Genomic DNA, 9,904 nt, shown 5'->3' with positions numbered 1-9,904 from the left:
CATCCGTGTTCTTTTAAGCAGGTTATGTCCTTGAAGATAGGACTGTTGTGTCAAGCAGCTGAATGCAACTTAAGTACAAAAACTAGGTTTATTGTATAACTTAAGCAGGTACAACAACTTCTGTATTACTCACTCAGGTAGACTGGACCCAGGCCAAATTCCCTCCAACTTTTTGTTTCCCATCCTATCAGACTACATCTACCAGCAAGCAGTGTTTCCAACTATGTTTTATAGCCACTGCTATTTCTAAGAAAACCACCACAAGGACACGAAACCAGAGAGACCCAAATTGATATAGCGGTTAAGAGTGTGGACTGTAATCTGGGAAAACCAAGTTTGATTCCCCACTCCTCCTCATGCAGCTGCTGGTGTGACCTTGGGTCAGTCACAAGCTCTCTCAGAGCTGTTCTCTCACGAGCAGTCCTCGAAAGAGCTCTCTCAGCCCCACCTACCTCACAGGGTGTCTGTTGTGGGGAGGGGAAGGGAAGGGGATTGTAAACCGCTCTGAGACTCCGAGTGAAGATTGAATTCAATCTCTTCTCTCTTCTCTTCAGAACTCCCAAAGCAGAAATGCTGGCATTCTGTACACATATGTCATATGGTCAGGGGTCGTTTCGTAGAAAAAGAGCTAGGGGAACTCATTAGCATATGCCACACCCCCTGACATCAGGGGCCCGGCGGTGGACCTGCAAGGCCGGCGGGAGTGCGAGGAAGCCCCGCCAAGGCCCTCCCTGGCCCCAGGCAGGCAGGGGTGGGGAGAGGCTGGGAGGAAGCAACTTACCCTCCCTCTTCTCCTGCCTCCTCCTGGCTGAATGAGGGCCGGAAGCGGGGCGGCCGGAAGCAGGGGGTGGGGCTTCGTCATGTGCCCCGCCCCCCTGCACCTCACCCGGGGGAACTGCGATCCCCCGCGATCCCCCCCGAAATGACCTTTGCATATGGTAACAGCACATTCATTCGGTAGAGCAAATCATAGCTCTGAAGGTTGTCGTTGTGGTGCTGACGGGGATTTGCATCAGGAAAACATCATGGGGGCGAGGTTAAACATCCCCTACAAGGCCCTGATCCAAACTGGATCCCATGCAGTTGCAATTAACTTTTTTTTACCAAGGAAGATCCTGATCACAGATCTTTTGTACCAAATATAGGAGAGGCCCCTTTGTTGCCTCAAACAGACAATAAATTAAATGGGAAGAAATATTTCTCTCTCTTTAAAAAAAGTGTAGTTAAGCCCTGAGGCTATCTTTCACAGTTAATACATAAACATTTGAACCTGACATAAACATTTGATCCTGGCTTTTCAGTAAGAAGTCTTTGGAGGTATTACTAAAGTTCCTTGTATTTGTATTAATAAGGTGCCTTGTGGGCACCCCTCCCTGCTGTGTTTTGTCGTAGGGCAAAAGGGAGGCTGGTTCCAGTTAATGTGTAACAGGCTCCTTTACCTTTTACCTTTGCCAGATGCAACCTCCATTTTCTCAGGCACCTGCCACTCCCTCAGCACACAGACCCAGGAAGAAGACTGAGAGTGACAGAGAGAAAGAGAGAGAGAAGAGAGACAGAGCACTCCCAACCTGGCATAATTCCCGAGGTAAAAGCTTTTCCCTCTGGTAGGGAGTATTTGGGGGAGAGTGGGGGCCAAGCAAAGGTGGCAAATATTTCAAAGAGAAACAATAATTCCTCATAGCAATGTACTTTTCTGACCTAGGAGCAGAGGAATGTCTTTCCTGGCATTGGAAAGCCAAGTTTGCTGCATGGAGGGGGGGGGGGTAAGGTGATCTTAGGTGTTACCCAGCATCAGGAAACCAGTTTTTTTTTTTTCCAGAACAAGGCAAGCAATAAAGTGCCTTTGCATTCTGGTGTGTCTTGTATGCAGCAATGTGAACAAATGACATTCGTTCTGTGTAACCACAGCTTACAGAGCCTGACATCAGATTTAAAGATTTATAATGAACAGTACAGAGTCAGGAAAACATTACTATTTTAAGAAGGTCAGTGCTTGATTGGACTCAGCACTTCCTCCTCCCAATCTAATTGGTTGTTACCTATCTCACTTTCCTCAGATTCAGTCCCAGAAGGTTCAGAATGTCAGATTGAAGGAAGCAAGGCAGGTGGGGAAGTGAGGCACAAAACTGAGGCTCCAAATTTAGTCCAGAGGTCAAATCAAGAACTTAGTCCTTTCATAGAGCCAGTAGAATGGTGATTTAGATATTGGAATGAAGAAGGAGCATGCTCTTGAGCAGTGTTCCCTCTAAGCTGAGTTAGTGTGAGCTAGCTCACAGTTTTTTAGCCTCCGGCTCACACATTTTTGCCTTAGGAAGGATGGCTCCAGAGCAAACTAATTTATGCAGTAGCCAAATAGCTTGCTCACAACTTTAAAGCCAGTAGCTCACAAAGTAGAATTTTTGCTCACAAGACTCCACAGCTTAGAGGGAGCATTGCTCTTGAGGGATGGACAGGAAATGGAGAATAAAGAAACCAGGCCGCGTACAGTAAAAGCAGATCACTGAGTTCCAAGAGGCAATGGCAAGGCAGAAATTCAGGCCTTTCTTTCCTGACTGAATCTTGATACTGAGTTTGTGTTCTGATCTTAATCCTGCATTCTTGTCCTAAGCCCTGTAACTGTAAAGCCCATTCCCTTTCTTAGTTCTGTACACCTTTGTGTGCATGCACACATGTAATCTGAATCATAAGGGAAGTTGCATGCTATCTCTGTATTCCCTGAGTTGACATGTACCACCACCTTTATTTACATGATGGAGGCATGTTCTTTCAGTTTTACCATACTCCGACCATGTCATCACCTTCATACCCTGGGGGTGGTCTATGGGGTTGCTGTATCATGCTTCTTTTTCTTTCTTTTGCAGCTCCTTGAAGGAAAATGGCAGATTCCTGGTACCTGTGGGTCTCCAGCATTGCCTGGGTCTGGTCTGTGGTATCAGCACATCCCTGTAACATTGACCAACAGGTGAGCAAGGAATGCAGCTGTTAGGCCCAGGATAATTTCAAGTCAAGTCAAGTCAAGTCAGCCTTTATTGGCTTTCAAATTTGATCCTTCCATGTGAGACTTAGTTCCAGGGTCATCCTGACCACCTTATTTGATAGAATTTCAGCACTGTGGAAAGAATTGGTCCTAGTTGTCATTTATGGCAACTGCTTTTGCCTTCAGCCTGGCTTATTTAGTTGCTTTTTAATAATGAACTAGTGTCATAGAGTTGGGTGTCCTGTGGTCTGATCCTGTACACATTTGTTCAAATATAAGTCCCATAGAATTAAATGGAATTTACTCTCAGGTAAGTGTACATAGGGTTGCAGTGAAGTAACCACTCCACTTTTACTCAGATACCACATGGATTTATCTTTTTAAAACTGGATCAATAACAATGCTGCAATTGTAAGCAGAATTCTTAGGAAAGTTCTTAAAATGGGCACTGAAAAGGATGAAAATCTTCAATTTTAGCAGTGCCAGCCCCCACATGCTGATCCCTGCTTGTCTAAAAGTGGACTGAGGAGAGAGAGAGAAACAGATTAGCAGGGTCAAAAGGTTAGTGGGGAGGGGGGTTGGTGCATAAACCCTGCATTTTTCAACCAGTGGTTCCTACACTTCCAGTGCACTGCTTAATTGTGCAACCATGAGTGCAGGAAGTCTTCTCAATTTATCAATGTAGTTTTCCAGTACAAGTTCATCACTTAATTAAATGCTTTGCTCTTTGTTTACTTGCTAACTAAAGTCATGACCCTTACAAACCATGACTGCTTTCATAGCAGCATGCAAAACCAACCTTGAACAAATTGGACCATTCGACTGGCTGCAGCTTTCCAGGGCCTCAATCAAAGAAAGCTCTTTCCCAACATTTAATTCTTTAATTGGAGTTGCCAGAGACTGAATCTGGAACTTCTGTATGCAAAACACATGCTGTGTCACTGAACCTCTTTTGGGTTTACTTGGTAAGTGGCTCCAATGACTTTCAGCTTTAGGTAAAAGCTGCAAGATGTATTTTCCTGACACCTAATGCCCAGTGATTCTGCTAGGGAAGGGATTCCTATGTTAACTGATGCTTGAATTTCTTGAGATGCAGGTATTATGTTTTCACAGGGATGGGCCGCTTGCAGTGGGAAGAGTCTTCACCAGGTTCCCAATTCCCTCCCCAGACATATTACCAGCCTGGACCTGTCCTTTAACTCCTTGATGATGCCCAAACATGGAACCTTTCTGAGAAACTTCCCTTCTCTGCACTCCTTAAACCTTTCCAGTAATACCATTCCTACTCTTTATCCAGCACTCTTTTGTAACCTCAAGACTCTCCACCTGTTGGATTTAAGCAGCTGCAGCATTTCCATCATACACCCAACAAGCTTTGTGGGCTTGCAGAACCTTCACACGCTGCTCCTAAAAAACAATAAACTTCAGTCTCTTGACCCCTCCACATTCTCTGTTTCTTGGACCCTTGTTCAACTGGACCTACGAAACAATGAGCTGTCTTCTGCAGGTGAACTCATTCCACTACTTGTGCAACGAATCCATCATGTCAAGCTTCAAGGGACCCCCTGGGTGTACAATGGCTCCATAATTCCTGCCCAGCAAGGGCTGCAAGAAAGAGAAGGTGAGACAAGAAATGGGAAGTGAACTCTAATCAATGTACAAATCAACACATCTCATTCTCAACATGGCCAAATCTGTGGATACTTAAATCCAGAGAATGGGGCCATGAACAGACAAGACAGGTCTTTCTACAAACCTGAAAAAGCCCCAAGTTTGTAGAAAAATCTGAAATCTAAAAATAATTAAATAAAAAAAACACTGGGGGTTAACTCTCCAAATAAAAGAAGCACTGCCTGTAGCTTTAAGAAGTCAACACTTTTTCAGTGAGGGGGTTGCTAGGCAAACAAAACAGTATTGCCAACTGTCAAGCCTTTTTCTCTATTAGTAAAAATCAAAGAAAGGGACAGTCACTTTCCAGGGTTATTTTGGCCTTTGAAGGGAGGCTCATCGGGTCCAGGCGTGACAGCAACCTCCCAACCTGTGTGACTTGCCTAAGCCTGGCTGCTTAATTCTGTTCAAAAGGAGCCTTCCCACAAAAGCCACAGTGATGTAGTGGTTAGAGGTTCAGACTAGGATCTGAGAGACCCAGGTCTGAATCACCACTCTGCCCTCGAAGGTCACTGGGTGACCTTGGGCCAGTCACACATTCTCAGCCTAACCGACCTCACAGGGTTGTTGTGAGGATAAAATGGAGGGGAATGATGCAGGCTGCTTTGGAAATAAATAATCAATATGGTTGAACATGGGTAGCAGATGAAAGGTAGGTAAGGTGGTTGGTGGGAGGGAAGGTGGCATGGTATAGCTCAATCTGATCAGATCTCAGAAGCTGAGCAGGGTTGGTACTTGGAAGGGAGACTACCAAGGAAGACTCTGCAGAGGAAGGCAATGGCAAACCCCCTCTGCTTCTCACTTGCCTTGAAAGGTCCTTGCTGGGGTTGCTATAAGTCAGTACAAACAGCCATAAGTCGGCTGTGACTTGACGGCACTTTATGCGCACAGGTTGGTAGGTGGGTGGGATGAGATGGGTGTCCTGCTCTCTGTAGTCAGGTTGCCTTGAAAGGGTACTGAATGCTGGGGGTGGTGGGGCTTAGGTCACAAGGCTTGTACCTGGTAGACCAGTTGATCCAGGAGAAAGAAAAGAGGAAATAACTTTCACAACCATACACAGTAATGAGTAATACTGTGGTATGAATTATCATGATCTTGGTCACCAGAGACACATCCTTACACTTAAGGATCAATCAATCAATTTATTTCTACAGTCCTTAGACCAGTCATACAAAAAGAAGTACACCTTTACAGTATTCCAAGATTTTAAGATACATCAGTGACACATTAAAAGCAAATTAAAATTTAATCTAATATCAAACAACTATATCTAACTAGCTACCTTAGAGTCACTTAAGGATCTTTCCTAGCGCCTTTGTGGCTGCTCCTCCCAGTTTCGACCTCCTTCTGATTTCTTGGCCTCAGTCTCCCTTTTGGTTGACGATGGAGCCAAGGAATAGAAAACCTTGAACAATTTCAATTTCTTCATAGTCAACCTTAAAGTTAAACCTGCAAGTTAAATCTAATCCAGCTTTCCTTGTGGTATGTTCTGCAGACAGATTGAGAAGTGACTTTAGACCACCTGAAATTGGGGAGTGGGTGAAAAGTTTTTGATCTGATGTGCTATCTAAGACTTTGTAAGAGACTGACGACTCCTGTTACACCAACAGAATGGAGGTGGGATGGAACCAAAGTCAGTCTGGAGATCCACATGTTAATTCTTGTATTTCCTAGTTAAACAGATCCTCTATAAATCACATCCAGAAGTCAAAACTCAGGAAGCTACTATTCTTGGCTATCAGGATATTGTCCATAGACGAAAACATCGGATCCGTCGGAATGAAAATGCAAGCAGCTCAACTCCATCAACAAATGACAGTAAGGCTGAATCAATCTATGGTATTTAAAGCACTTTTCAGCCCCTTTCCTGCTATCGGTGTGCATGTGCGAAAAACAGAAAGGCAGCTCCAAATATGTGAATGTCAAGTTTCTGAAATGTGCATCTGAAGTGCCCTGGGCTTTTGAATCTATTAACTGCCATGTAATAAGTTTGATTTATAACTGCATTTCAGCATTCCTACTTGCTACCAAGTGTGTGTGATTTGGGCCTAAGCAAAGGCCTCTGATCCAGATTAGAACAGATTTGTGTGGGAAAAGGTGGTCTTTCAGATACCCTGGCCCCAAACCATTTAGGACTTAAGGACCACCATTCTGAATTGTGCTTGGAAACGAACTAGCAGCAAGAAAAATCCTTTTAGCACTACTGAGATATGCTTCCACAATAGTATGCCAGTTATCAGTTGCACCTGCAATCTGTACCAATTTGGAGCTTTTGAATAGTCTTCAAAAAGCCCATAACACAAACTCTATAATAGCCTGATACCTGTTGCTTTGACTGCTAACCCAGATGGACTTAGAAGACTGGCAGGGCAGAGAGGTACCATTGTGCCAAAACAACTACATTAGTTGTCAACCTCTATCATTTTTAATGAGACATTTCCTATAGTATTTCCTGTTTACTGGATACCATTGCTTATTGGAGTAACAATCTGATTGTTTGTGCTCCTGGAACAGCTTTAACTAATGGGAGAGTTAGCTGATCCCACATACCAGCTTCACCACAATTGTTAGAAGCTTTTTCTCTTCAATGGTGGATATGGTCAGAGCAAAACAAAAGTCTCTTGTATGGTTACAAGAAGTTTAAGAAGCCTGAGGACATGGCCACATGCAGTAGCTCCTGCTCCCACTGGATATGGTAGCATACAACCAGATGAGCAGCCAGTGTCCAGGGTACTGTTTTCCATGGAGGTGCCCCCGCAGGCAGCCCTTATACTGGAAATCGATCCATATCCAAAACAGATCCCATGCGTGGCCCTGTCATCTTTGTGGCTGATTAAAGAGACCAGTGTGGGCTGAAGCCCTGATGTATATGGATATTTCTGTATGAACACATCCAACCAGTGGAATAAGAGCTGTTGTCTAGGTCATCATTAGGCATCTGAGCAGTTTCTTTCTCACCTTCTTTTTCTTCCTACTAACTTTTGCAGATTATTCCCTTTGAGGGAATTAAAACAAAACACAACACAACAAAAATCCCAGAAAACAAAAAGGAACCTACTCAGATGTAGTGATCTTCCATGTGCTTGGATCACATATTTCCTGCCATTGTCTTCTCCAGATTTTAACAACATCTCTGTATTCAAATTTCTTTGACAAAACGCATAATCTCAAAATATCCTGATCCACAAACCAACCAAGGAGGATTTTCACCTTTGTTTTTCTTCAGGTTATCCTGGAGATTACCCTTCATAAACTTTCTTCCAGTCATTCTGAGCCACATTTTATGTCCCTCTTTTATATTAAGCCAAGATTGTATAACCTTGTAAAATTCAAGGGGGGATCAGGCCCCATTGACAGCTTTTGCTTTAGCCGAGTATTGCCATTAATAACTCCCAAATGTAGTCAGATCCAACTCCTGGCCTCTTCTCTCATCCCCCCCCCCCAATGTACTGTGTGCAAATCACTGATACAGAGGAGGCATCTGCCAAATGATAGCAACACCTAATCAATTTTCAAGGCTCAGCTTTCTCCAAAGAAATGGGAGTCATCTTTGTCAGGGAAAATTGCCCATTAGTACAGTCATGATCTTTGCTGTATTCTGGACAGCTCCCAGGCTGGGACTGAATGATTTCTGTTCAAACCTATTGAGTCTGGAGTCAGACCTATTGAGTAAGGAGAGAGAGGCCTAGGAGGGTCTTTCCTCAATGAGAATACAGGCATTTCCTGAATAACCCAGTTCCACCCAACTGTCTTTCCTTTACAGCATCAATGCCACCACCTGGAAAAGTTGCAAACAGCTGGCCATATTTTGCTGGTTTTGTGCTTTTGGCTGTTGGCATCTCCATCGGAATTGCACTAATTGCAAAATGCAAATTGCTCCAGAGGAATCGTGCCAGCTACCACCACCAACGGCTGCCTGATTCCCATTCAGTCGGGAGCAGCCGTACTGAGGATGTACCTGGCTGGGGGGAAGCTCACATGGACATGGCCTATGGGAGAAACCAGCCAATGCCTGGAGCAGCTGGTTGCCTCGCAGAAGATGACGATGGTTTCATTGAGGATAACTACATTGAACCGAGTCATGAAATGAAGAAAGAGGAGGAGGAGGAGGAGGAAGAAGAAGAAATGGAGCCCCATTTCAAACTCTGATGGCCTAGTAGAAAAAAATGGCCCAATTATTTTCACCCTCCAGTACCTGTATTGGGCCTTTCTTTTCCATTATCTAGGTGCTTCCAGTGATCTCACAACAGCGGCTCAATCTTTGGAATTTGATCTCCCTCCTTTAACCACAAGAGGTCGTGCTTTTGAACAAACTTTTCAGTACTCTGAACTGTAGCATGTTTTCAATATCCTTTCACTTGTATAGCTTGATCTTATCCGTTTTTACTCAGAAGTCCCACTTACCCCCACAGAAGTGTGTGTGAGATTGCAGCCTTGGTCTTAGACCTCTATCAGCTTCCCTCTCTGGTCCTGGTTTCTGTATAGCCTCTCTTGCCAACTGGTGTTAAGGGTCTTAGCTGTACTGTATTCTGCAGTCACTGGAGATGGAATGGGCCTTTTGAAATGAGGATTGTAAGAAAAGAGGCTGTAAAACAGAAGATATGTTGCCATCATGTGCCAAGAGCATGGGGGTTGTTCACAGGCTATAGGTGTGCCTGGGAGGAGCTCTTTGTTCACCTGTCTCTTGTGTGTGGCCAAAGCTGGTGTGTCTATGTCAGAAGCACTGGATAGCACTGAAGGCATATTACCATAGTTCTGGCTCTTGACTGCTTGCATTTGTGATCTAGAATGCAGCTGTACAGTTATTATGGTCACCTACGTGATACTTGCCTGTGATGGAAATTATGTCCATGGATACAACTCCACAATAGCATTATATTCATATCATGTTGTAATTTTTCTTCTAAAACATTTTAAAAGGATATGGAGGATGTATATCAGTGTGAGATGAAAGACGGCATAACAGATTTTGTCCAGGGTTTGAAAGTTAGTTTTGCTTTAGTAATAACAAGAGGGGGACCCGCGATACTCGCGGGGGTGGGGAGAAGAGCTCCGTCTCCTCTCCCCCCCCTCGTTCTCCCCCAGGCGGCGGCAAGGCCGCCCCCCCGGCTCCGAGGCAGAGAGGCCTGTCCTCCCCCCCCTTTGCCAAGCTCGGCGGCGGTGGCGGCGGCCGGCGAGGCCTGTCCTCCCCCCCGCCCGCCCGCTCCGAAGTGGCAGCGGCGGTGACGGCGGCGGCAACGAAGCCAGTCCTCCCCGCCC

The 9,904-nt window shown here is 44.9% G+C and overlaps 1 protein-coding gene across 1 annotated transcript; it reads left to right on the top strand.

Annotated features, from left to right (window-relative positions):
* Positions 1 to 1,510: 1,510 nt before the first annotated feature.
* On the top strand, positions 1,511 to 8,794 carry LOC107106422 (chromosome unknown open reading frame, human C1orf210). Its single transcript, XM_015406562.1, has 5 exons — positions 1,511 to 1,585; positions 2,862 to 2,962; positions 4,091 to 4,598; positions 6,320 to 6,463; positions 8,409 to 8,794. The coding sequence occupies exons 2-5, from the start codon at positions 2,876 to 2,878 to the stop codon at positions 8,792 to 8,794; spliced, it is 1,125 nt and encodes a 374-aa protein (XP_015262048.1). The 5' UTR covers positions 1,511 to 1,585; positions 2,862 to 2,875.
* The last annotated feature ends 1,110 nt before the right edge of the window (positions 8,795 to 9,904 follow it).

The sequence above is a fragment of the Gekko japonicus genome, unplaced genomic scaffold (assembly GCF_001447785.1).
Source record: "Gekko japonicus isolate JY-2015 unplaced genomic scaffold, Gekko_japonicus_V1.1 scaffold115, whole genome shotgun sequence".
In the NCBI taxonomy this organism is placed as follows: domain Eukaryota; kingdom Metazoa; phylum Chordata; class Lepidosauria; order Squamata; family Gekkonidae; genus Gekko; species Gekko japonicus.
This window is presented reverse-complemented; position numbering and strand designations above follow the sequence as displayed.